At 40.8% G+C, this 27,904-nt stretch overlaps 2 protein-coding genes and 1 long non-coding RNA gene across 9 annotated transcripts in view; 1 reads left to right on the plus strand and 2 right to left on the minus strand.

Annotated features, from left to right (window-relative positions):
- The window catches only part of ITSN2 (intersectin 2), a 140,348-nt gene that overhangs the window by 87,524 nt on the left and 24,920 nt on the right, over positions 1-27,904 (plus strand). For 6 of the 7 annotated variants that reach the window (XM_075923397.1, XM_075923400.1, XM_075923401.1 and 3 more), the window contains 6 exons: positions 1,584-1,750; positions 2,336-2,381; positions 2,457-2,578; positions 3,663-3,759; positions 6,021-6,212; positions 26,945-27,066. In XM_075923397.1, the coding sequence (XP_075779512.1) occupies positions 1,584-1,750; positions 2,336-2,381; positions 2,457-2,578; positions 3,663-3,759; positions 6,021-6,212; positions 26,945-27,066 (746 nt within the window). Of the gene's footprint in view, positions 1-1,583; positions 1,751-2,335; positions 2,382-2,456; positions 2,579-3,662; positions 3,760-6,020; positions 6,213-12,699; positions 16,784-26,944; positions 27,067-27,904 lie in introns of those variants that run through there. The other variant, XM_075923403.1, reaches the window with a different exon arrangement.
- On the minus strand, positions 8,216-9,773 carry LOC142827755 (uncharacterized). The gene is made up of 2 exons (XR_012902482.1): positions 9,577-9,773; positions 8,216-8,508 (listed from the first exon to the last, which is right to left on the minus strand). It is a non-coding gene; the product is annotated as an uncharacterized LOC142827755 (long non-coding RNA).
- FAM228B (family with sequence similarity 228 member B) overlaps positions 19,802-27,904 on the minus strand; it is a 59,832-nt gene continuing 51,729 nt past the window's right edge. The window contains exon 9 of the mRNA XM_075923404.1: positions 19,802-20,286. Coding sequence (XP_075779519.1) covers positions 19,955-20,286 — 332 coding nt within the window. The 3' untranslated portion in view covers positions 19,802-19,954. The remainder of the gene's footprint in view (positions 20,287-27,904) is intronic.

A 27,904-nucleotide genomic window follows, 5' to 3' on the forward strand; every position in this document is an offset into this window, starting at 1 on the left:
TTGTTTAGTAGCATGTCAATTAATAGAGGATATGCACAGAATTAGACTTTGATAAAGTCTGTGATTGTTATAGAGTTCAAATACAGTTCTGATACAGTTATGTATGTTTTTTATATTAGTAAGTTATCCATTTTTATCTTTGTATGCAAGTGGAGAAAGTATAAGTTCAAATGGGTAAAGTAATTTGTGAACTTTTTAATTTGATCTGTATAAATTTTCCCACTCTTTAAGACTATACAGAATATGTAGTCAAATATCAGAGGGGTAGCCATTTTAGTCTGAATCTGCAAAAGCAGCGAGGAGTCCTGTGGCACCTTGTAGACTAACTGAAGTGTTGGAGCATAAGCTTTCGTGGGCTTATGCTCCAACACTACAGAATATGTAGACTCTGCTTAGAAAAGTTAGTCAGGCTTTTGATCTCTATCATGATTATCCGATATTATGGGGTCCCCCGGGTGTATAGAGGGTTTCCTTTTATAGCTTTTCTGAATATAAATGATGGTGCTGAAGTGTGGTCCATGCTGAAATCTCTCACATATAACACTTCTTGAACCGTGATCTGTGACCACTGATGATCCACAGAGAGCTCACTGTTCACATGATACTAACTCTTCTCATTTCCATCTGCTTAATTACATTCAGACACTAAAAAAATTACTATTCCACGTAAGCAGTTGGCTGTGATTGCTACATTTGTCACAGAAATGTTATGTGTAGAAACAATTGCAAATAGAAGGTGAGATGATAGATGCAAACTACTCGCATTTTCCCCCCACCTTGCTGCCTCTATATCTTAAAAGCCAGTTCCCCCAAGCACCATCTCCATAGTACCACCTGCCCTCCCCCCCACACTGCTGCCTCTATCCACGAAACAGCCTCTGCCCATGGTGAGCCCAGGCTCGCCGCGAGCAGAGGCTGCTCTGCATCCTGTGGAGCAGCCCCTGTCCATGTGGGGGAGGGAGGTCCCATTGAGGAGCTGACACACACACACTCCCGTGGACAGGAGCTGCCTTGAAGCAGCCTCTGTCTGCAGCGGCCCAGGCTGGCTGTGAACACAGGCTGCTCCACCAGCAGCCCCTGTCTGCGCAGAGTCTCAGCTCCCTGCTGGGACCCTTCATGGACAGGGCTGCTGAATCTGGGACTGAGCAAGCCTGGCTCAGTCCTGGCTTGCACCGGGTCTAGGAGCTATCCCCACTGCAGCTCTGCAGTTTAAATGTAATAGGAGCTGGGCTACCTGCGCCCCTGGCTCTTACTACATTTAAATTGCAGAGCTGCAGCGGGGTAGTTACTGAACCTAGCACAAGCCAGGACTGAGCACCTTCCCTTATCAACTAATCGTGTAGTTGATACAAATTGTCTCTCAACATCCTTAATGCATACCTGCCTCTCAACATCCTTAATGCATACTATGAAGTTGCTTGAGAAAACGTCATGTGAGAGATTTTAAAAAAGTGACTACTATGCCTCTTGTTATGTTTACTGTAATAGAGTTTTGATAAAATTCAGTTTAGTTTGGCTGAAACTTGATTACAGCTGAAACACTAACATAGTTTCTCTCTCTCTCTCTCTCTCTCTTTGCACAGAGTATGTAGCACTGTATTCCTATGCAAGCTCTGAACCTGGTGATTTGACTTTCACTGAAGGAGAAGAAATACTGGTCACTCAGAAAGATGGAGAATGGTGGACAGGAAGCATTGCTGACAGAACTGGAATCTTTCCATCCAACTATGTCAAACCTAAGGATCAAGATGTGAGTGTTTCTTTTGGGTTTAATAGCTAAAGCAAGAAGGTTTTATTTTGTCTATGTACATTCACTGTATTTTCCTAGAATTTGGACTTTGAAAAACAGGCTGTGCCAGGGCTGGGCAATAACTTTTGATGGGGGTGCCACTCCAAGAATTTGGAAAGTGTCTAGGGCTGGACTTTTCCATGATACTAATGGAAGAGGTGCAGGGTCTAAGATAGAGGGGTGCAGAGCGGAGCTTATGGTAAGGGAGTTTGGATGAAGGAGGGGGTTGTGACCTGGAGCAGGGGCTGGGGTACAGGAGGGGATGTGGGGGTTTGGGCTGTGTCCTGGGGCAAGGGATGGGGGTGCAGGGATTTTTGGTTGAGAGCTGGGGCAAGGAATTGGGGTACAGAGTCTGGGAAGGGACATGGATGCTTTTCGGTTAAAAAAAGCATTTGCCATTTTTTAAATTAGTATGCTTAGTAAAGGGGAAGAATTCAGAAAAAAGTTATTTGTGGCAAAAGAAGAATATTAAGAAAGAAAGAGCAATTTGCAGTAAATTCTGCTGCTAACACTGCAAATTAAAAATCTTGTGCCTTTTGATTGTAGGTTTCTGGTACTGCTGGCAGAACTGGAACACAAAATAAGAAACCTGGTGAGCCTGATGTAACTTAGAAACTTTTAGCTTATGGTATTTTTTCCTTCTTCACTAGTCTTTTTCTTTCTTCAGAGATTGCCCAGGTGACTACAGCTTATGTTGCATCAGGGACAGAACAGCTAAGTCTAGCTCCAGGACAGCTGATACTTATTCTGAAGAAAAATGCTAGTGGATGGTGGCAAGGAGAGTTACAGGTAACGAAAGGAAAAATAATCTTCACACAGTGAATAACAACAAGTACAATCTTTGTGATTTTAGTAATTAAAAGTGAGAAGCTCTTAAATCCTTTTTCTCACATATAACTACACTTGAACATCTCACTGCAAGTTAAAACCTGTAATGTTGGGCCTGTTTGTGTCATGGAAAATCAGTATTTGTAAACCTGGCAGAAGGGTCCAGTATTGGCAGTTAATAAAATGTAAAAATTAGAGTCAGAATAACTCTTTAATCAAGCAATACTAACTTTGTTAAAATATTAAATAATCCTCTGATGAAACAGTGGGAACTCTTAAAAGCGGGGTGAAAGTAGTGCAGTATATTATAATTCCTTGAATTCACAGAACACTTTTCTCCCAGAAAGCACTGAAAGATGTCATAAACTATCCTCAAAGAGCACAATATCATTTAATATCATTAAAATGTTACACGCCTTTGGGAATAAATTGGCAATGCAAAAGTTAATGTATAATCTATGCAAGGAAATATATAAAAATTAGTGTACTTGAACCTTTTTAATCCAGCTACCCTGAGAAACAGTATATGCCAGTTTAAAGAATTTGGCAGGCCAGGGAGGGCGCTGTGATGTCTGTGCATAAGGGTGTTGGGAGTTGGGTGCTTACTGGCACCCTGCTCCCAGGGACATGTGACTTTGCGCCCCACGCTGCTCCCCGGCACTGAGCTCTGCTGCATGGGAGTGGCGGGGAAAAGCCTTAGTGGAAAAACATCACTGCACTGCCGTTCCCCCAGCTGAGGGGCGGGGAGCAACAGTGCACAGAGCCATTAAATCGAACGTTTAAGGTGTCCCCATTGCTGTGATAAGGAGTAAAGGAAGTTGATGGGAACATTTCTCCCCTCAACCTCCCACTGTAGGAACGGTGCCGAAGTTTGACCTAAGGTACATTGTCTACAGCTACAATATTTATGTAGCCGGAATTGTATACCTTAAGCCGAGATTCCCCTGTAGTGTAGACCTGACCTAAGTTGAGAAGCTGTGAGACTAGAGTGTTCATTACAATTCACTGGTCAGTTGCTTATTTAATTTGCAAACATTTTTTATAGGCAAGAGGGAAAAAGCGGCAGAAAGGCTGGTTTCCTGCAAACCATGTTAAGTTGTTGGGTCCAAGCAGTGAAAGAACTACTCCTGCTGCTCTCTCAAGTAGGAAAATAATCTCATTTATATTTAACTTTTAATAATTTTATTTAACTCTTTAATTTACAGTAAATAACAGTCTGGCTGTGTCTAGACTGCTTTTGCGGAAAAACTTGCCAGCTGTCTACACTGGCTGCTTGAACACTGACTTCCTACTGTCTGAAATCAGTGCTTCTTGCAGAAATACTATGCTGCTCCCGTTTGGGCAAAAGTCCTTTTGCGCAAAGCTTTTGCGCAAAAGGGCCAGTGTAGACAGCTCAAGATTTGTTTTCTGCGAAAATGGCGATCGGGGCTTTTTTGCGGAAAAGCACGTCTAGATTGGCACGGACGTTTTTCTGCAAAAAGTGCTTTTGCGGAAAAGCATCCGTGTCAATCTAGATGCTCTTTTCCGCAAATGCTTTTAACAGAAAACTTTTCCGTTAAAAGGATTTGCGGAAAATCATGCCAGTCTAGACATAGCTTCTGTGTATAACATACTGTGTATAGTGTAATAGCCTGATTAATTGCTGCCTGTTATCCTTGTGGGGTTGGTTGTGATGCAGTCAGTATTGGGGACCATTGTAACTGGCTCTGAACAAACACAGAAGAGAACATGCTTTGTCCCAAGGAACGTACAGTCTAACAGACAGCTTCTTCAACCAAACAGTACTATCTCTGGCGCCTGTCCTGGGCTGTGCTATCTTACTTTATAGCTTATTGTACTGGGCAGATACCCTTTGTTTCTGTCCTACAGAGGAAAGACTGTGTCCAAAAGTACAGACAGTCCCCGGATTACGTACAAGATAGGGACTGTAGGTTCGCTCTTAAGTTGAATTTGTATGTAAGTCGGAACTGGTACATACTGTAGGGGAAACTCTAGCCAAACATTTCTCCAGAGCTCAGTTTTATTCTCCCACACCTCACTTCCCTCAGTCCTTTATTCTCAAGCTGAGGTGTCTGCTGAGAAAAGCTGCTCCGCGTCTCCCTGGTCTGCTGGGGGGGGCGCTAGCTTCGTGTCTCCCTGGTCTGCTGGGGGGAAGCAGCTAGTGCGGGGTTGCCTCACCCTGTTTGTAAGTAGGGATCCAATGTAAGTCGGATCCATGTATCCCGGGGACTGCCTGTATGTAAGATTCATCTAATGCTGTGAGATTTTCAGCCTTGCTAACTAGTGAAAGTAGACTGCAACCTTGCACATCCTGGTGTATGCTAAAAGTTCATATCCTACTCTTTGGGGATGCTGCTTCCACACACTAACAAGACTTCTGGGAACTTTTACTGCTATTGACAATACAGCTACAACTGTGCGTTATTCTTCTTCTAAGGATGGGCAGACAAATTTTCACTCCTCATGGATTTTTGATTTGCTACGTAGGTCTTGATAAGAATATTTTTCTCTGGTTCCACTTCCTCAAAGTCTGCAGATTCTGTAGCATCTTCTGTGTTTGTACAAGAACTCCACAGGCATTCATGATCAAAACCTCTCTCTCAGTACGTCTACACTGCACAGCTGTTTCAGGATACCAGAGGCATCCCGAATTAGCTATCCCATGTCTACACAAGCCCTGCGTCTACACAGATATTTTTCGAAATAATGGACACGCTGTTTCGTCATCCCGGTAATGCATGAGGGATAAGAGATGGCTCAAACTAGCATGTTATTTTGAAATTTGGTGCTGTGTGGATGCGCCAGATTTCAAAATAAGCTATTTCAAAATAGATTTGAAATAAGATATGCAATTTGCGTAGCACAAATTGCGTATCTAATTTCGAGTTTAGGATGCTGTATAGACGTACCCTCTGAGATTTAGCTTTTAATACATTTTGAGTACACAAATTATTTTATAATTCACCATGGTACAGGAGGCCCCCACTTTACGACGGCCCGATTTAGAACCTCCCACTCCCTGCACTTACGACTTTTTCCGTAAGTGCAGAAGGGGCCGAAATACCCCGACTTACGTCCTCAACCCAGCATTTACCATGGCTTACGACGCCTGTCATAAATGCAGGCTCAAGTTACGATGCCCCCAACTTACGACACTATCCTTGGAGCCGATGGCATCACAAGTCGGGAGCAGCCTGTATTATTAAAAAGGGAAGATAAGGCAGTCCAACTGCCCCTCCAAATGGAGATGATAATCTTCTGTGTTTTTTTTTTTTTTTGTCTGTCTTTGAAAATTGTTTTAGTCTCATTGATATTTTCTATGGGCTTTATGTTATCTTAACATTGACTTACCTTATACTAGAAGTTCTGCTAACCCCTGTTGTGAATATTTTTTTCTTCCTAGCATGTCAAGTGATAGCAATGTATGATTATGTGGCAAACAATGAAGATGAACTCAGTTTCTCCAAAGGGCAGCTCATTAATGTACTGAGCAAAGATGATGCAGACTGGTGGCAAGGGGAAATCAGTGGAGTGACTGGTCTCTTTCCTTCGAACTATGTGAAGATGACCACAGACTCTGATCCAAGTCAACAGTGTAAGAAATATTTTTTGAAAGCATTTTATCATTTGCATTTCTAAGATTTAACATTGAATTATTGTGTTTAGAACTATTTTATGATTAGAATTAGGAGCCCTATGACTTCTAACATATGTGTAAGTACATCAGAACTTCACTCTTCCACTTGACAGGTCTATACAAAAATATTGCCACTCCATTTCTCAACCAAGGTTCAGTAGCAGCAGTTTTGCTGTGAAGTCCCTAAATAAGCATTACACATGTGATTCATTAACCTTGCTTTTAAATTGTTCACAGTATTTGGTAATTTACAACGAATTTCTCAGTGCTCATGTTCCTCTTCTACTGTATTTGATTTTTTTTGTCTTTGGATTTCTACAAAATATGAAAAATACGTCTGATAAGACTGTAGGTATCTTTGGAATATATTAAAAGTACATACCAACTTAAAAAATAAACATAAGAATAGCAGCTTTCCCAAACCATAAAAAAAGAAGAAAAAGATTCAGAGCCTAGCCGTGAATCCCAGCCTACAGTGTATCCCTCAAATTATCCCTGCTTCTTTAAAATCTTGAGATAAAAATAGGCTTTGCAAAATGTCCTCAAGATCAACAAATGTGGATTATTTGGGGGCAAGCTGTGTAGCACAAATTTTCTAGCACAAATTTCTGTCGTTAATGTAAAGGACACATTATATTCTCTTTCTAACCTACAACCACTGTAAAAGTTCTGTCTTTGACTTCTCATTCTAGTACTTGGTCACTAGAATTTTCACTTTCATCCTGAGTCAGGGACAGCATGATTAAATCAGTTTTGTCATCTGGACCCAAGGCATTAGTAGCTCGGAACAAATCTTGATGGCTTTGTGATGCTTCACAGGACCAGGACTGCCAACAAAGTAGGAGGAAAGCTGCCCCACGGCCCGACGATTTATAAAGGCCCAGGGTCCTGGCTGCCTCTGCCAAGGTAGCGGTGTCCAGAAGCCCCAGGCCTTTTAAATTGCCACTGGAACCCCCGGTGGTGCTGAAGAGCTAGCAGGGGCACGCTAGCCCCTAGCCCCATCTCTTCTGGCAGGCCTGAAGCTGGCTTCCCAGAGGGTCTTGTGAAGACTCTCCTCAGCCCTGCCTAGAGGTGCCTTACTACCACAGTCTCTAGTGTGAGCAAGTCTTGTCTGTGTCTGTGTCTGTTGGAGGGGGTCAGCTCACTAACTCCCCTAGCCATAGCCAGCACAAGTACTGCATCCATGTCTTGCAGGCTCTGCCGTTTCGCTGCCAGTTAGATGTCATAGTACTCCCAACCATTGAGCCCTCCCAAGTAGGGATGTTAGCGTGTAGTCATTTACACGGTTAACCAACAAGCCTGGGCTTATTGGTTAATACTAATGACTACACACACACCTTACTGCCTCTGTATAAGAGGCAGAAATGGGAGGAGCCAGAAGATAGAGACAGATGGTAGAGAGGCAGCAGCGCGAGAGGCAAGGGGAGCAGGCGGGAGCTGGAACACACAGGAAGTGGCTTTCAGGATGGCTCCCTGCATGTACCGGTTCAGCTCCTACAGAACTGCCTCCTTCCCCTCTCATCCTCCCTGCTGCCTCCCAAAAAGGCAACAATGTGGGGGAGAGGCAGGCGGGAGCTGGTGCTCTGGGGGAGCCAGCTTCAGCTCCTATGTGCTCCCCCTTCCCCCGGCATGTAAATGTGTAACAGCTAAAAAATCCAGTGGTTACACATTTACACAAATACACATTAGTTAACACCCCTACTCCAGAGTAGCTCTCTGGAATGTGTCGCTCCTTGCTCATTAGACACTCACAGTGTTCACAAATTCATGTCTTCTAAGGAAACAACAAACTCCAACTCACTAGTTTCACCTGAGATCACCATTCCACTGAACACACAGCACATCTACTTGATCTCACTGTCAACATATCCAAGTCTGTTTAACAAAGCATAAAGATTCAGATAATATCAACTAGAAATATTGAGACTAAATGGTTACATGTAAAATAATCATAACACACATAAGTTTGGACTTTTTAATTAACTAAATATGCTCACTTTTTGTAGAGTACTGCTCATGCAAAATCCTTGCCACACTTACAGCTAGGGTTCGCTGTGGTTCTTCTTTCATGGCAAAGCATGCCTCCTAGGCAAAGGACCTTTTGTGTTTTCTTGTGCAGTCAGATGTATTCTAACAATCTCTTGTCTTTAGTCATTACCAGGACATCCCATGCTGTTTGTTTCATGCTGTGGATCTCTTTGCTTATTGATTTTGTAGTTTCTTATTTTTCCTTTGGGTCACTATGTATTTAGACCTGCAGTGTGAGGCATACAATATACAAATGACAAGACAGCAAGACAGGTATCTGCTGCTTCTTGCCTGAAAGGAATATTTCTGAGGTATGCCACCTCCTGGTGACCTGCCTTAATTCTAATACCTTAAGAACATAATTTCCCTTATACATACATAGCTGCTTAAATATTATCTGTACATATTCTTTGGAATGATTATGATGACTAGTATAGAGATGTTAAATTTAGATTAATCAGCTAATCGAATAGTCGATGCAATTTGCATTGACTATTTGATTAGTCAATAAGGACGCCTCCATCCCAGCAACCCCTGGGGCTGTTGCAACACTTCAAAGGCAAAAGCACTGCAGAGAGCACAGGGCCAGAGTTCCCCACTGGCCTTGTGCTTCCTGCAGCATTTCAAAGCGGCAGTGCCGCATGGAGCCCAGGGTCACTCCCCAGCTTGCCCTGGGCTGCATGCGGCATTTCAAAGTGGCAACACTGTGTGGAGCCCAGGGCTCCACGCAGAACTGCCTCTTTGAAGCACCCTCTCTTCTCTCCCCCCCTCCCCCGCCACTTGCTGCCTCTTTCTGATAGAGGCAGCAAGGGGGGAGGGGAAGTGACTAGTCGACTAGTTGTTCATATCCCTAGACCAGTGGGCTGTTGGCTCTTGAGAATGACTGTTCATGCCACTCTTTGGAGAACTCTTATGCAGATATCTGACCAAGAGGATCTCTTTAAAATATTATGCACCCTCTAGGCCACTATTTCTTAAACTTTTTAAGACCTAGGAACACCAATTAATAATTTTTTTTAATGAGGAATATCAAGGATTTTTGGTTGAGCCCCCCCCCCCCCAAAAGTCGGGGGGTGAGGGGAAGGGTCAGGGGAACGTTATTGAGGGAAAAAAGTCACCTGCCCCTTTAAGGGCAGCCATTTTGAATTCTGTTGTTCTATGCAGCACATCTCCAACTGCCTCGCAGCACATCGGTGTTCCACGGAACACAGTTTAAGAAACACTGCTCTAGGCCACCTGCTAATTGGCACCACAAGTTCCCTGCATCATAGGTTTTAATATCTCTTTTACATACCTTACCCTGTCTCTTCAGTTATTTCTGTTCTTCTCTTGATTGGGCAGTGGCTGGTGCTGCAAAATATCAAAAGTAAAATAAATCATTCACTTCTGGTGTTGCATATGCTACCATTTGTAGTTGTCCTACCATAGAAAAATCATCCATAGTTCAGAGTTGATCTATATCTAAATAGCACAGAGTATAAACTTATGTGAATAGACACAGGTTCAGCATTAACATAGTCTTTTGTGTTTTGTTTGGATGAAGTGAGAATCTCAACTACTTGCCGCACTACTTTAGGGCAGGTAAAACCACCTGTGACCATTAAAAATTAAAAGGAATTTTCCAAAAGTATGAAGATGTTACCCCAACTGTCCTGATTGTTTCAGTTTAGATTAATGTGTTTGACCTACCTATTTTCCATGCCCCTTTCAGCTAGATATAAACTGATCTTCGCTTCCTGTTCTCTGTAATGTGTTTTTGTGTTGGTATGTGTTGTTCAACAGTGCCTATATTTCATCCAATGGAGGCTGTGGGGCATATGGATTTGAGAGACAGGAGTGTGTTTAAAGTAATGTGGATGAAATACAATAAGTAGGTGTTGAGATCTTTATGCATATTGTTAATTTCAACAAAAATAGTCCTGAAATTGGGTCATAATTAGACATTTTATATGATGACTAAGTCATTGCCAAGCTGCTAAATTGGTTTCCTCCCAAATGTTGGTCTTGAGTAACAGCATCCCACACAGAAACAATTGCCAGTCATGGACAACATTTCTTTTGGAATTGGGTAAATGAGAGAAGGCCAGTGGCAGTCAGCAATCATCAAGAAGTAATCCTGTTGATGCTTTGAGGTTTAAAGGAACTTAATCCTGTACAAGAATTAAGTGCATGTTCAGAAATTACAGTTGAAGTCTTTTAGCAATTTCCTGTGTTTAAGCTGAGTGGAACCACACATCTCCTGGACATTATATACCACACAACATAGCCAACCTTGAAAGGGAAAATGCATGACATTTTTCAGTGGAATTTGTGATGCAAGTAAAACTTAAATGGGATTTTTAGTAGGAAAAGTGAAGGGGCAAATTTAACAAGTAATATTAATGTTATAGCATCGTATTTATAAAAGCTTACACTTTTGTGAAAATAAGTGTAGTTGTACTGTGTCATCCATAATCCATATTCTCCCATGACTAGTAGGGAATGTAAAATCCCATTTAATTGGATAACTGGTTAAACATATTGTTTAATTGGTTAACCAATTAAAGGAGGGTAAATGGTGGCAGAGTCTGCTCCAGCCCATCCAGAGCAATAATCAGAAGAGCAATCCCTGTTCTGAAAGCATAAGGAAATAGACCTCACAGTGTGTTAATGTCTAAAAAAAGAACCAGGTGACATGCAAAAGGAAAGGGGATCAGGAAGTGGTCCTGGGGGAGAGGTGACACTTCTAAATTCCTGCTTAGAATGTGCTCTTTAAAAAAAAAAAAAAATTGTTATCTTGAGTAATTGTCTGCAAAGACCCAGATTTCAATACCCAGTGTCAAGAATCATGTATCTAAATTTAAGCATACACATTCCTAATGTGATCGTACAAATCATGTGTTTACAAACAGGATTGGCCCGAGACATTCGCGTGCCTCGGGCCCCAGGAGCATGGCCCCGCCCCCAGGAGCGCAATGCATGCGCAGCCCCGCCCCTGGGCACCCGGCGTATGCATGGTGCTACTCCAGGTGCGCAGCGTATGTGTGGTGCCGCCCCCGCCCGGTGAAGCAGCCCCACGCGCCCCCCCTACAATGGGGCACCTCAGGCGGTAGCCCGGCTGGCCTGTACCTTGGGCCGGCTCTGTTTACAAACATGGTCAGCTAAGCCTCTAACTTGCTATGTGTGCACCTACTAAATGTGTCTGTATACAGCAGGTATTTGCATGGTTAGGTGCACACAAAGGCAGGCATCTGTGCAAACCTCATTCTGAAAATCCAGCTATTTTTTCACTTTAGTGTTATATTTCATCTATATAAAATTGTGTAGAGCTGTACAAAGAAATTTCTCAAGTCTCTGATGTCTACAGCATGTGATTCAAAGAAGAACATGGAGGAAGAGTTGAAAATCACAACAAAAATTTTAAATATATATAATTTTCTAACTACAGAATTGCATTTTTTTTAAAATAAGCTTCTTTTGCTTATTTAAATCTGCTGCAGAAACTAGCATAAGTGTGCTGTAGAACTCAGTGAGGATTCTTCCCACAGAATTTATTTGATGCAGTGTGTTCAGATCTTGTTTGGAGATGAAAACCTCAAAGTGAATATAGCATGAGAAGACTAGTGTATATTTTAAAAACAAATGTAGGAATTGAATTGTTAGACTAAGTCTTGTAGCCTGCAAATTTTCTTTCATTTTTCTCTTGGCACCTGTTATAATCAGTGAAAAGTGATGGTATTTGAAAGCGGATAAGCAAATCTTACAGATAATGCATGGCATTTTGGAGCAGCAGGTGAATAGAATAGAATCTCTCTGATTTTTCAAACAGTTGTCCATGGGTAACCAGATGTGTTCTTAGTGACCTGCAGAATTAAATATTTGAGAACCAAGCTGAATGCGATTGTGGTGGTATTGGAGTTCCTTGTGTTGCAATGACCTTTTAATAGCCCACACCCTAATATTTGAACAAAGTTGACCTAAATTAGATATAGAAAATGAAGCTGTAATTTCTTGCTGTTAATCCCATAGGTGAAATCTTGGCTCACTTGATGTCAGTGGAAGCTTTGTCATTGATTTCATTGAAGCCCAGATTTCCCTCACTATGTTTTATATCCACATAACTTAATTAGCAATGCACCAGGAGATCTTTCATGAGATGGTATTTTTTAATGAATGGGTTGCAGCATATTGATGAGCATCTGTTATTGCTGGTTGATGTTAAAATTATTATTAGGTATAAATAATTATTGAAGTATGCTTACAAAATATGGAATTGAAAGTATAGAAAGGCATGATGTTTTATCCTAGGAAAGTTTAAATGTTAGTCATTCCTTTCTAACCTTTGAGTGTTATTCTGTTGTCTTTTGTCCTTAGTACTTTTGTTTCACTCTTTAAATTTGTTTTTGTGTTCATTTTATCCTTCATTTTTTTTTTTTAGGACCCAATGTTGTCTTCCAGTGTGAAAGCACCTCAGAGACCCACTATCCAACTTTGACTATAGCGTGGAGGCAGGGTGGACAGCCCTGATCAGATATCTGACACAATCCTTTTGCTTCGGTTGAAAGATAGATCCACACAAGAATTAGCTTTTTGTATTTTATAATCTGCTGTTACAATTAATTTGTAAAACCAGAAAGGATAGTGGGTCTTTGTGTGGCTTTCACTACTGTCTGCTCTAGTTTCCTCTGGTGTTATTTCCTTTTCTGATTGATAATCATAGATCATTAGCATGCATATCAAAGTATCCCTTGCGTGGTGGGATTTCAGACACACAAAGACCCACTATTTGCACAAGTTAGCTGAGCTGTTTTATACAGGCAGATGTCTTCTTGTAATGCTGTAACATGCATACTTTGCAGAATTAAAATGTTTGTGGATTACTGCTTTGACAGACTTTAGTTTAATCCTGGACACAGTCAGTTTTTTAAATTGGCAGCATATATGATTCACCAAAAAAATAAAAATAAAACCTTGGCCTACCTTTCTACACTACAGAGTGCCACTGTGATTATAAGTATGCCATGTGGTTTAGGTTTTAGATCATAGAACTGTTTTGTCAGATTCAGTCCAGCCTTTCAAGTGGCCTTTTTGTGAGGAAAGGAGTTTAGAGGTTGAACAGAGGGTATGTCTAGACTACATGCCTCTGGTGACAGAGGCATGTAGATTAGACTACCCGGCATAGGAAAATGAAGCGGCGATTTAAATAATCGCCGCTTCGTTTAAATTTACATGGCTGCCGCGCTGAACCGATCAGCTGTTTGTCGGCTCAGCGCGGTAGTCTGGACGTTCCGCCGTCGACATCAAAGGCATTTGTCGACCTCCCAGGTATGTCTCATCCCAGGAGGCTGATCGGTTCAGCGCGGCAGCCATGTAAATTTAAACGAAGCGGCGATTATTTAAATGGCCGCTTCATTTTCCTATGCCGGGTAGTCTAATCTATATGCCTCTGTCGCCAGAGGCATGTAGTCTAGACGTACCCAGAGAATGTTTTCATTTTGTTTTCTTCTCTCACCTCATCACAGTGGCACTATGGGGCATTTTCTCTCAAGATAAGGGGAAGAAGCTAAGATAATATAATTTGTGGGCTGGCCTGAAAGTTGCTTTGGGTGGATGTGTCCTATCCTTTGACAACCACCTTCCTTCAAACACTTTACCATTGTAACACACTTGTTGTTATTAGTTTTAGTGAACAGCATCCCCTGGTCTTACCACAGTTGTACCATGCTGCCGCTGTGCTGTCAGGTTCACTAACTTACCTTCATGTTTTATTTTGTTTTTGTTTTTTTAATTAAGAGCTCTGGTACAGAACTGAATGTCTCTGAAGACTGGTAATTGGATACAGAACTTTCATCTCTAGGACATTTGTTCATATCTAGCCCAGGTCAATAGAGAATTAAAGTTTTTATGATATGATAGATGTTCTTGTTCCAATTATAAAATGAATGGTCTCGGTCAAGTTCCTCCTATACAAGAGTCCATGAGAAAAGACGCTAGTAGACACACTAGTCAGCTTAAAGAGGAAGGCCAAAAATTTGAATGGGCTTGGAAATTGTACCATCCTCTCTCCTGTTCCAGAGGTAGCTTGTCCAGGTCAGGATTGAGAAGCATAAGTAGCAGAATGTTGTAGGAACACTTTTACTGCCCATGCTGTCTCTTCTATGTGGATAAAATAAGGAGGTCTGTCTCCAGGGCTGTAAGGCTTACATCTTTTAGCAGCACTAAATTACTTTCAAAGGGAAAAATAAGCTAGCAAATAAGATTTCCTTTAGTTGTGTTTTTAAAATGAAAGGGTCTATTTAATGGAAGACCATTCATCTAATAAAACAGTTCTATGATCCATACCACACAAAGAGAATTTCTAGTATATATAGTATTAAATTCAGTTTGCTTCCTGAATTTGGGATTGAAATAACAAACATAGATTATGCAATCTGAACTTGTTTACAAACTACCGTAAGTTTACAATATATATGAATGTTGTGAGGTACTATCAGGAAAAAGTGTTAATACAATTGCAGAGATTTAAAAGCCTTCTTCCAAAAGTTCTATAAAAGGATGAAATATGTATTTACTATACTTTATCAAGGAATGTATACGTGTCCTTTAGGTCAGAGAGATATATTTTGTGCAATACAAATTACAGTAAGGTGCCTACATCAAACTATAAATGGATTTTTATTCCAGTTGTATTTTGTCTCAGTATTTTGTTATTGAATTAATTAACTTTAATTAGAGGCAAAGAATCTGCTAATTAATTGCTCAAATAGCAGTGTTCTAGCTGACGTAATGTCTTTTTCATGTTGAAATTAGATGTTTAGGCTGTTTCTGTTAAAATGTGCCAGTTGCTTTGTTGCCTTCTCTTAATTTTCTGAATTTGCAGATCTGTTTAATATAGGCAGAGTTGTGCTGTTGTTATATAAAAATGGTATCAGAATGTCACTTATAGTATGCTAATATCTGCGTGCCTTTGTGACTATCCATTTTTTAAAATTCACAATTCAAAGTGTTATTAACCAGAATGGTTAGGTCAGATCTAATGCCCTAGTAAGTAATAACATTGTTTCTTTCATAGCCAAGTTTGAGAGTTAAATGGGTGAGGTAATATCTTTTATTGGACCAGCTTCTGTTGGTGAGAGAAACAAGCTGTTGAACCCCACAGTGCTCAAAAGATTATCTCTGTCACAAACAGAAGTTGGTCCAATAAAATATATTACCTTGTCCTCTTTGTCTCTCTAACATCCCGGGATTGACACTGCTACAACTGCACTGCATAGAGCAGAGTTTTTTGAGCATCATCAGTGAGCACCACACTATAAAATATGGAAAAGGCCGCAGTCCCTTCCTCATAGTATTTATCTTCTACATCAGACAGATTTGTCAGGTTAAACGTGGCGCACAAGATAACTGTGTGCTTTGGTCAGATAATGGTGCAAAAGGCTTTTTTAAATACACGTTTTAAATTACTGGTAAGAAGAGGCTATGCAGAATACTTATTTTAAGGCAAGATTTAAAAGAACCCTGCTGTATCAGCATAGGTGTATCGAGGAGAACAGCTTAGTTTAAACAGATTTTAGCTTTAAAAGTGAATTTCCTTGTTCTTGTGGGTTTAATTTTGATGCTTAAAACTGTTACCATTTCCATGGTTACAGTGTGATACAGTCTTTCTCAGGCACAAGCCTGGAGAGACATACAGGTTCAGCCACCATTCCAGCCATTTAAGAAAATTAGTTGTAACAGGTCCAATCCCTCCTGACACAGAGGATGGATGGCATGACTGGAGCCCTACAAGGATGGCATCAGGGAGATTCCTCTACTAGTGGAACTGGGAGGAACAAAAATGTTACTGTATCTGCACAGTGTTTTCAAAATCTTTAGGCATCTAGTTTGCAAATGTTACTTTCAAAGCCAAATTTCCTATCTTTAAGTCAGACCCAGACAGGTTGATTCCCTGCACTCAGACACAGCCCAAGATCCAGTTGCAGGGACTGATGTCTGAATAGTTAATGTTTGTGAGGCATTTTGAAGACTTACATAGTGCTATAAAAATGCTAGGTATTAATAATTTTTATTACCTCTGGGATCATAAAAAGGTAGAAGTTCCATTTGTAGAAAATTCTGCGTTCTAATAATTGAAATTGCCCCAGCAATGAATGAATATTTACTCTGAACCCAAGGCTTTTTTCACCAAAGTGGATCCATGAATGATTTATTTTCATGAGATTATAAACTCTTGTAAATAGAAGTCTGTTATAGGAATGCTAACAGATCCTTGCCCATAGTGGTGCTGACTGCTGCTATAGCATAATGACACTTTAATGCAACAGAACTATTAAACTGTTACATAATGGTGTGTGTTGCCTTGAAATATCTTTTGTTCTTTTCAAGCTGTAGTATTAACAGTTGGGGATAAATGTGAAGACCATGCAAACGCAGGCTATGCTTGGCATGAGAAAATTGTTCATCTTTGTTTTTAAAAATCCATAACTATGCAAATGTATTTTATTAAAAGGACACATAAAAGATGTAGCTTGTGTGTTTTGTGTTTTGTTTAAATAGCGTAGTGAAAAAAAAATTCTGTCTGTTAGCTGGCATGGTTTAGCAATTTTTTTTCCCTGTATGGAAAACTAAATCCTATTCTACTTACGTTTAAAGTGCAGGGAAGTGTATTGAAAGGTTTGATCCAAGAGGGATAGATTTAAAATTGCCACAGAGATTTTTCCTAGGGCCTGGTTCCTTCTCCCCCCACTATTCAAATTTTTTCATGTTAGTAAACTTTACTCATTGCAAATATTTGACTCACATTACTCAAATGATTAGCTCCATCATGATGATGGATGATTGAGTTTATTTGACATTTACATAGCAAAGCTAGCAAGGATTGAAAAATGAAAAAAAATAAAATGTCTGATGTGGTGGTTCTGGCTGATGTGCTATATTAATGTTAAAGCTCATCCTTAACCCTTAAAATGACAATTGTAATGGTTTACTATCTTAGCAAATCAAAGATGAGGAAAAGTCAGAGCAGCTGCGCAAATCAGTAGGAGCTCTTTCTTTGAGTTAGCATTGGTGATATTGAAATGCAAGTAGGTATCCAAGAGTGCAACTCACCACTGTCCAGCACGCTGTCTCAGAGGAAGTTTTGGCAGTGCACAGCGTGACAGCAACTGGGGTGTCAGGTTCCCATCATGCCACTTTCTGCACCCCATAATGCCAAATGCATCCCGTAATTTTCATCATGAACCTGCTTGGAACTTGTCACCATCCACCATCTCTGATGGAAGCCTGGAGCGTGCACAGCTTTGCACCCTTATCAGGAGCATTGCAAGCGTAGGGCACACAATCCTCTAGCATTTGCAGAACCTCAAGAAGAGCCATGGAGACTATGGCAATTTTCTGGACAGCAGATTTTTGTGGCATATAACAAGAACCAATTCAAGATTGTTACTGACAAATGGTGAAGTTCTGCTTCTGGACTCCAGAAACGAGCACTGTCTGGTGGGATCACATTGTGAAGTAGTCTTGGGATGACAAGCAGTGACTACAGAACTTTCAGACGGGCAAGACTACATCCCTGAATCTGTGTGCAGAGCTCATCTCAGCCCTCTAGTGCAGAAACACCAAAAATGAGAACTGCACTGACAGTGGAGAAGCCAGTGCTGTTTGCATGGTAGAAACAGGCAGCCCTGGATTGGGAAATAGTTTTGGAACTGGAAAATACACTTTGGATGGTATTGCCAAGCAAGTGTGCAGGGGCTAGTCATTGTCTTCTGCTTGACTCTTAGCAGTGTTCAGGACACAATGAAGAATAGTGATAGAAATGTAGCCGTGTTAGTCTGGGGTAGTTGAAGCAAAATGCAGGACAATGTAGCACTTTAAAGACTAACAAGATGGTTTATTAGATGATGAGCTTTCGTGGGCCAGACCCACTTCCTCAGATCAAATAGTGGAAGAAAGTAGTCACAACCATATATACCAAAGGATACAATTAAAAAAATGAACAAATATGAAAAGGACAAATCACATTGCAGAACAGAAGGGGGATGCGGGGGGGGGGGTAGGAAGGGGGAGGAAGGAAGGTAAGTGTCTGTGAATTGCTGATATTAAAGGTAGGGAGAGTGGGATGTTTGTGAGTTAATGGTATTACAGGTGATAATTGGGGAAACTGTCTTGGTAATGGGTGAGAAAGTTCAAAGACTTGTTAAGTCCTTGTTGGCAAGTGTCGAATTTTAACATGAATGACAGTTCAGAGGATTCCCTTTCAAGTGCAGATGTAAAAGGTCTTTGTAGCAGAATGCAGGTGGCTAAGTCATTTAGAGAGTGTCCTTTCTGGTTAAAGTGGCAAGAAACTGTTTTCTCTTTGTGATCTTGTCTGATATCTGTTTTGTGGGCATTAATCCTTTGGCGAAGTGTCTGAGATGTTTGTCCAATGTACATAGCAGACGGACACTTTCGGCACATGATAGCATAGATTATATTTCTGGATGCGCAGGAATATGTGTTCTTGATCTTATAACTCACTTGGTTAGGTCCAATAATGGTATCAGCAGAATGAATATGTGGACAAAGCTGGCAACGGATATTCAGTAATGGGGTTCGTGAACTCTGGTGGAGTGATTGCTTGCATATCCCTATTTTTTTCCCAACAGACCACCTCGCCACAGAATACATCAGTAGAAAGGGCTATTTCTGTAGCTTTGCAAGCACTGATAGATCCCTGAGGATGCTTCACCAACATCAGTCTTTGCTTCTCAGGGAAGGTCTATGAAGCTCATGCCTTTAAGATCTCAGGACTTTTTGGAAAGGTACAACCAGGAGCTTTCATTCCCAATCGGAGTTAGCATTGGTGATATTGAAATGCGAGTAGTGATCTTGGAGGATCCAATCTACCTTTTGCTCCTCTGGTTCATGAAGCCATGCAATGGTCTCCTCGACAGCAGCAGCACCTCTACCAGCTCCCCAACTCAGAATGCTGGCTGAATGTGGGACGCCGATGTTGTTTACTTACAAGTTTGAATCTCTGTGAAAAAAAAATACCCCAATGGTTATAGCTGCCTGCTGCATTTTGCATAATACATGTGAAGCAGAGGGGGAAAGATTACCACCAGGATTGGCGTGGAGCGGCTGTCTGAGTGTGACCAGCAAAGTACAAGGGCTTTCAGAAGAGTTCAGTGCAGGGCTATATGGCTAAGGGAGGCTTTGAAAGAGCTCTTTAACAGCAAGACACAGTAATGCATTATATTGTAAGGTGCTCTAGCAGTTTCTGAAGTGTAGGGCCTCATTAGGAATTGTGCTTGGTGTACATCTATGAATATATATCACTGATATTCTACCTAATCATTTTATGGTGCTTGCTTTACATTTATGGTTATTATACAGTGGTTATCACTGATCATATGAGTTGTGTCACAGTGTACAGTAAAAACTAAGTGGGTGCTTTCAGTACCATCAGACATTCTGCAACATATGCTGGGAACTAGTAAAGGTGAAATATTTCCCAAACAGTAGAGTTTATATTAAGTAATAAAAATAGTTCAAAAATGTGCAAGTTAAAAGCAAATACATTTAATCCTTAATGAATGTATGGCACACATCTTGAAGAAGAAGGAACAGTCATATCCATTTTGGATACACACACTTCAACAGTTGTTCTTAAAGGTAAGTGTATGCGAAGTTGTGATTGCCCTTAATGTCTCCTACTGTAGAGTGGAGGGAAGAAGTTTTGCTGATGATATATGGAATGTTGAAGGGAGTTCTCCACTGAATGCAAAGGGAGGGAGGCAAGCCCATGATGATTGAACTTGTAGATCCACTACAGTCTGTTTGCTGCAGGAGATGCCGCTTAGTGTCCTGGTGAATCTCTCCTTTTCTTGCACTTTTCTCCTTCTCACTCTTTCAATCTTCATACCATCTGCAGTATTCATCCCCCAGGTGTTCTCAGTTTGTTGTCTGATGTAGCAGTTTCTCCTTCTTCCCAGTTTCAAGTGTTCTGCGGGTGTGGAGGGGGAACCCTTCAAAGCAGCAACAGCTACAGATAAAACACACAGACCATTGTCAGTACAGTCACAACGTTAAGATTCAGAACTCCCATCCCTTCCTACCCTAAGGTTTTAAACAAGACATGCTGCTTAGTACTTCTGCTTTAGAGTGCTGGTGCACATTACCACTGATGGCACCAGCTGTGGTGAGAATAGTTTTCTAGGGGGCAAGGGATATGAGGAGGGAATTGCTCAGTTGTGTGAAACTTGAATATAAGGCCATTGGCACTGAATGCTGACATCATTTTCCACAGGCTGTGGTGATTTTAGTTGCTGTCTCACTCCTGAGGGTAACAAAGGCACAGAGAGCACAGCTGCTGCTGGCATCCTGGAGCCACCCAGGCCTGTTTGCTGCTAGCTCATTTATTGCAATGATGCCTGCCAAAGTCCTCGCAGACTGGTGTGAGAATGAGTTCTAGAACATGAGAACCGCCATATGGGTCAGACCAAGGGTCCAGTATCCTGTCTTCCAACAGTGGTCAGTGCAGGGTGCCCCATAGGGAATGAACAGAACAAGTCAACATCAAGCAATCCCTCTCCTGTCATCCATTTCTAGCTTCCAAGAACCAGAGGCTAGCGACACCATTCCTACCATCCTGGTGAATAGCCATTGATGACACTATTCTCCATGAACTTACCTAGTTCTTTTTTGAGCCCCATTAAAATCCTGGCCTTCACAACATCCTCTGGCAAGAATTCCACGGGTTAACTCTGCATTGTATGAAGAAATGCTTCCTTTTATTGTCAGTTGTTCCAGGGACCTGCTACCTGTTTTCATTTGGGGACCCCTAGTTCTTGTGTTATGGGAACATGTAAGTAACTTTTCGTATTTACTTTCTCCACCCCAGTCATAATTTTATAATTTTCTAGCGTGGAGGAAGAAATAAGGCTGCCCCTCCCAGAACCCTTTGGGAAAAGATTATTAGTGTGCTGCTGTGAAAGTTTTATTGAGGTTTCTCAGGAGGATTGAGGGAACATGCCTGTGTACATAAACCAACTGCTCTGCATCCCTCTTCCCCCTCTTACTAACTCTACAGGGCAATAAGAAGCAGATAACAATGCTGCCTCTCTTTGTTATACTGCTACCTCTTCTCATATGAGTACATTAATGAAAAGTTAATAGCATCCCAACTTAGCAGGACACAGCTATCACTGAAATAAAAATACAATTACACTCTTATCTGAGGTTCCATCCCCTGCATCAGTTTTGTCTGTGTTTAACTGTAAGGACTGGCTGGACTGCAGCATACTTGCCAACAGGTCCCAGCTCATGGAATCGCTAGATTGCCAGTCACATGCTCCCTTTCCCCCACTGCCCCCGCATCTTCCTCTTCCTCCCCCTCCTCATCGCTGCTGCAGGGGCTTACGATTCTGGCTCCGTGGAGGTATACACAGTGGTGTGTAGGGTGCTGGAGTTGCCCCCAAGTGTGGCATGCAACTCTTTGTAAAAGAGGCAAATCTGTAGCTTGGCACCAAATCAACTGTTGGCTTCCCTGGCTTTCTGGTATGCCAGCTACAGTTCCTTTGCTTTCACTCAGCACTGCTGCTGACCCTTGTTGTATCTCCTCTGCTACATCCCTCCAGGCAGATGTAGATGGCCACATTTCTACAGCTGGTCTGTAACTAAGCTTGCATTGCCTCTTCAAGCCCAGGTGATCAAATATCTCCCTTCTACTCCAGACAGGAGCACATCTGGAGCATGTTGTCAGTATGGTCATCTGGGCAGTCGCACATGACATTGAAGTTTCTTGGTGTTCTTACCAAGATGGTCAGTCAAAACAAGGCATTTCAGAAATTTGCAGGGTTGTAAAAGGGTGAGGGACTTCTGGTTCCCATGAGCCTTAAGCAGTAGCATTCACAATTGTGACCAGAGGAGTCAGTGTTGGGCATTGTGGGGCAGCTGCTGGAGGACTGTTCAGGTCCACAAAGGTAACTATTTACATTCACACTGATTGACCATGTCTCATTGCCCCTTGAGGAGGTGATATTACTGTGTTGGTGTAATAGAAAGCTCACATGGGCAGGAAACAGATTTAAGCATAGACATGCGCAGCTGGGCTGACGAAAGTGTACTTTGTAGCATAGAGCAAGCTTTAGTAAATCCTGACAAATGGCAGAAAAGCACTGTCAATGTGACTACCCTTTGACTTCCCTAAGGTCTGTATGTTGTGACCCATCAGAGCTGGAACTGAATGTCACAAACATCAGGAAAGAGTTGAAAACTCAGACTGACAGACTTCAGTCACTTAAAGCCTTGGTAGGTTATGAAACATCAGTCCTTTTAAAACTCACTTTGATCTGATAAGTGATTTGATTTCTCTTCCCCTTTAATTCTGGCTTGATTGTAACCTTGACAAACAGCTAAAACCAAACCAAATCATATACAGTTTTATGCACCTGCTTACTTTACTTTATTACCATGAGTAGGTCCAATTGATTTAATGAGAAATAAAAAGTAAAACTAAGCATGTGCTTGTTTGCAGGACCAGAACCTAATAGAGTATTGCCAACCAGAAGCATTTAAAAATCACAAGTTAGGCTCCCCCAAAATCATTAAGTTGTCTTTAAAAACACAAGTTACTTAGGAAAAAATATTTTTGGATGCTTATTACTGGCCTTAGGTCATTAAGTGTTTAGGGCAGGAGTGGAGAACCCTCACTGACGTGGTCCCTGACTGATAAGGAGAAAGACACTCCTCACATTCCCCTTACACACCAGGCGAGGCCCAGGCTACTAGATTTTGTGTTCCAGCCCTGCAGGAGGTGGGGGAGGAGGGGATGGAATGCCAGTGCAGGTTGCACAATGCTGGGGAGCCCTGAGCCTCAGGGACCAGATTTAGGCAAGACGGGGGCTGCATCCGGTCCCCAGGCCTTTGGTTCCCCACGCCTGGTTTGGGGTTCTTGTTCTGTATCTTCTTTTCTGCAACCACAAGGGCTAGAAGTTTTTAAAGAAAATTGCGATTCTTCTCCTGATTCCAGAAGCTGAGTCTCTACAAAAATACTGTCAAGAGTTGGCAATATTGCTAGTAATAATAATCCTATATCTTATATAGCTTTGCTAATTGAATTGTTGAAGCCGAGAAAAATGTATAAAGAGCACCAGTGGGAAATTAATCAGTTATCAAACTGAGGTCCATGGAGCACTTCCTGGTGATCAGCACAGAACTGGCTAGTGATATAGTCCTCTCCTGTCCCCATTCCTCTTCTCATAGTTCCTATGTATTACACTGCATTGAAGGCAGCTAAAAATGTATTGTTTTTTTAGTACTAAATTTTCATTTAAGTAACTGTTCTAATTGTCATGAGGATGTTGCATGATAGTGGTGGGTCTCTGAGACAATCTCTTTGTAATAATGGAATCCACAGTATGAAAAAGATTTAAAATACTCCAAGTTAAAATGTTTGTGATATAAATACCAGCCTTTTAAAATGGGTTTTTAAACATGATCTTGTCTCTTTATGTAGAAAATAGATCACATTTGTCCATTTTCCCCTAAGTCTTTTATTTTCTTCACAAGCCCAGTGACAACAAGGAAGAGTAGGATTTCTTGAACATGGAAATAAGTACAGCTTACATTGCCAGAAATTAATATTCCACTTGCAGGACTTCTCTCTCTTTGTTGGGTGGGGAACCACAGTAGAAGAAAAAAAACATTAACACAAGTTCCATGTAACTGTTCAGAAGTCACAGTGCCTGGAATAGCATAGTGGATAAATACAGTATTAGCATTATTAAAATCTGTCTTGCTTGGTTATGTTGAAACTGAGGTTTGTCAATTCAAAATTATTCTATCCTCAAGAACTGGAAGATGATTTTAGGGCACTCAGTAAATGAAGACTCATCTCATGCTTCCAATATTCTTGATCTTATAGACATTAGTGGCTTTTGGCTTATTCAGAATGGTATTAGTTCTCTCTTACGCTGATGCCCTACCGCACCCCCAAACATATACTATAGAATAACTCTACTGAACTTAGTTTCAATGGAGAAGTTTTTGTAGATATCTGGATTTTTGTCCTAAGTGACTGAACAATTCTTTGTCTTTCCAAACTTTTTGTTCATCTAACAACTGATGGATTTTTCAAGTTAATTGGGAAGTTGTTTGCTTTTTTCTTGTATTTTTGGTGCATATATTAGACCTCAGTCTATTTTATATGATTATTTTCCAAAATCACTGTCACTATATTTATTAAATTTGTAAAGAAAAGGAAAATTAAAGGTTGGGATAGTTTTGATGTTGGATGGACTCTAGTAATACAGAAAGTTTGGACTAACAGTTATTTGCCTAGAATTAAATGTTCATGTGTTCTATTTATACGTCTCTCAGATTCAGCCATTCATAGTATAAAATCTCTACTCTCTGCTTTCAGTTTATAAATTAGTTTTAACCATCCAAGGCATGTGGCTGCAGTAATATGCAGTAGACCTTTGCAAATTTGTACCAGTAAATCAGGCATCCCATTGTAGATTGATGATTTCAGTAAACAAATAATTAAGGGCCCAATTCCACAAATTACTTAACACAGAGACTGGAGAGAGAAAATATTATAATTACATTGTATTATTCTAGAATACTGTATTCAGTACTGGTCACACAATCTCTGGGTTTGTCTACATGGCAATTAGTGTATGGAAAGCCAGGCTATCTGCAGCCCACTAGTTTGTGGTGCACTTTCTGACTATCTGGACTCTATTAGTGTGCAATAAAACTTCCACAGTGCACTCTGACATGTTCTCATGTGGACAAACCATCTGAAAGAACGTTGCAGAGTTCATTAGGGTTCAAAGAAGGACAACAAGAATTATTAGGCATGTGGAAACCTATCTTTATAAAGATTAAAAAGATTGGGGTGGTTTACATTTAGAAAGAGTCGATTAAGAGGAGCTATGATAAAAGTATGTAAGATAAAGGATGGTTGAGAGACAGGAGATCATAGAATCATAGGGTTGGAAGAGACCTCAGGAGGTCATGGAGGCCAACTAAATCATCCCAGCCAGGGTTTTGTCAAGCCAGGACTTAAAAACCTTTAGGGATGGAGATTCCATCACCTCCTTAGGCAACATATTCCACTGCTTCACCACCCTTCTAGTAAAGCAGTTTTTCCTAATAGACAACCTAGACCTCCCACATTGCAACTTGAGACCATTCTCCTTGTTCTGTCATCTGTCACCACTGAGAACAGTCTTTCTCCATCCTCTTTGGGACCTTCCTTCAGGAAGTTGAAGACTGCTATCAAATCCCCCTCACTCTTCTCTTCTGCAGACTAAATAAGCTTAGCCTCTCCTTCTAAGTCACGTGCTTCAGCCCCCCCAATCATTTTGGTTGCCCTCTGCTGGGTCTTCTCCAGTGCATCCACATCTTTTCTGTAATGAGGGACCCAGAATTGGATGCAATACTCCAGATGTGGCCTCACCAGCGCCGAGATCAGGAGCTGTCTCACGTAATCAGAACAGTTCAACATTCAATTAAATTGAAATGCAGCTAATTCAGAACTGATAAGGAAAGCTTTTTCACTCAAGCCTTAATTAGAGTGTGGAACTCATTGCCACATGAAGTTGTTTTGGAAAGGAATTTAGCAAGATTCAAAGAGGGATTGGATGCTTTTATGGGTAACAAGACTATTCAGAGAATTATGATAGTTAATGCTAAAGAATAGTTTTGGTGGGGATAAAAAAAATCTCATGCTTCTGTATTTAAATCAGTTTTTAATTATTAGCGATTAGGATGAGATTTTATAGGGTCACCCATTATTGCACATTTGCCTGCTATGGAGTTCTTGCTGCGTCTCTGAAGTGTCTGATTCAGTATAGTTGTTCCAGTCTACGCTTGTGCTCAAATCGAGCTCCGTTGAGTGAAGTGCTTAAACACATGCTCATCTGCTTTCCTGAATTAGGGACCCATTGAATAAACTTGATCATTTGTTGTTGTTTTTGTAACTTAAGGCTACGTGGCCATGTTAGTCTGTATCTGCAAAAACAATGAGGAATCCTGTGGCACCTTAGAGACTAACAGATTTATTAGGGTGTAAACTTTCGTAGGTAAAATCCACTTCATCAGATAAATTGGGCTACAATGTATTGTTAATGTTAATTAATAAGTGCAGTTGAGTTCTCATTATTGAATGCTTTATCTATACTAACAAATGGTTTAATGTAATGTAATGAAAATAAAATATCGGTATTTTCTAAACCATGGAAAACCTGAGATTTCAGTTACCAAAGAGCAGTAACTATTTTGGTAAATGTGCTGCCATTTTAAAGCCTGATTTTTCAGAGTTTCTGATCACTGGCAGTTCCTATTGACTTGAACTGGAGTTCTGGGAGGAACTCAATGCTTTTGAAAAATCAAGGAATAAGTGACTACTGTGTATGTTATAAAAATAACGAAGAACAAGTAATATGAGACTGTAGCACACATATCTATTACATATTCTTAAGACAAAGGGTGAGGCCACTCTTTTGTGAGAATTACCAGATTTTCATGATTTGGCAAAGTAAGCATTACTGACTGCATTTTCTATGTATTATGGGTGAGTATGATTATAGCTTCATTGAAATACATGATGCTGTTGCCATTTATATAAGCTGAGCATCAAGCCTTATAGATTTAATTGGACCTAAATGATTTGAAATATTTTATTTTTCCAGGGTGTGCTGATCTCCACACTCTTGATACAATGCAACCAATGGAAAGGAAAAGACAGGGCTACATTCATGAGTTGATCCAGACTGAAGAGAGATACATGGATGATCTCCAGCTTGTCTTAGAGGTGAGAGCTACTTGGAAACAAAAGGTATTTTAAGCAACTGTCAAAGCAAAGTCTTTTATCTTCAGTGCTTCTTCCTTATTAGACAGTCTTTATGGCACTTAATTCATAGCTGAATTGTGTAATCTTTACAGTCATAGATGTGAAGGCTTTGATGTTTTAACAACACACAACATTGTAGAATATGTTTTCTCATTATATCAACTCTTCAGGTATCAAAAATTGCTGTGTTTTCTAAAGGAAAGCTGCTAAGTTTACATTGTAAGAACAATGCATTTAATTGCTTCTGTCTGTCATTTAGCGCATATCTATGCCATGCCAGCAAAATGCTCTAGAAGGGCATAATTTTTAGAGTTTTCTATTATACTGTGTTCCAGCTACCCCATAGACTCAGCTGATGTGGTGCAAAACATCCTAGTTTACATTAACATAGTCCTGTGGCCTACGTTAATGTAACCTAGGTAGGTTCTACATGGGGTAGTTAGTGTTCTTAATATAACACACCCTTTCTGGCACAATGTGCTGCACAGACAAGCCCTTAGGGAGGAATTGCCTGTGGCTTAAATAACCCTGCAAGTTCTCCTTTGCTACTGTCTTCAGAATATTTGGAGGAAACCAGTGTATCGCCAATACCTCACCAAATTTCATTCAAGCAGGTTAATGAATTGCTTGCTCAGAGATTACATTGCTGCTTCAGTATTTATGTTCCTCCCCTAGAAAAACATCCCTTTCTGTCTGGCATTACCCTCAGTTCTGGGCCCTCAAGCAAAAAGCAATTTAAATACTTTTCCAAATACTGTACTGTGTTTTCTTTCACATGAGTAACTCTTTTCTCCTAATG

Source organism: Pelodiscus sinensis, chromosome 3 (genome assembly GCF_049634645.1).
Source record: "Pelodiscus sinensis isolate JC-2024 chromosome 3, ASM4963464v1, whole genome shotgun sequence".
Taxonomy (NCBI): Eukaryota; Metazoa; Chordata; order Testudines; family Trionychidae; genus Pelodiscus; species Pelodiscus sinensis.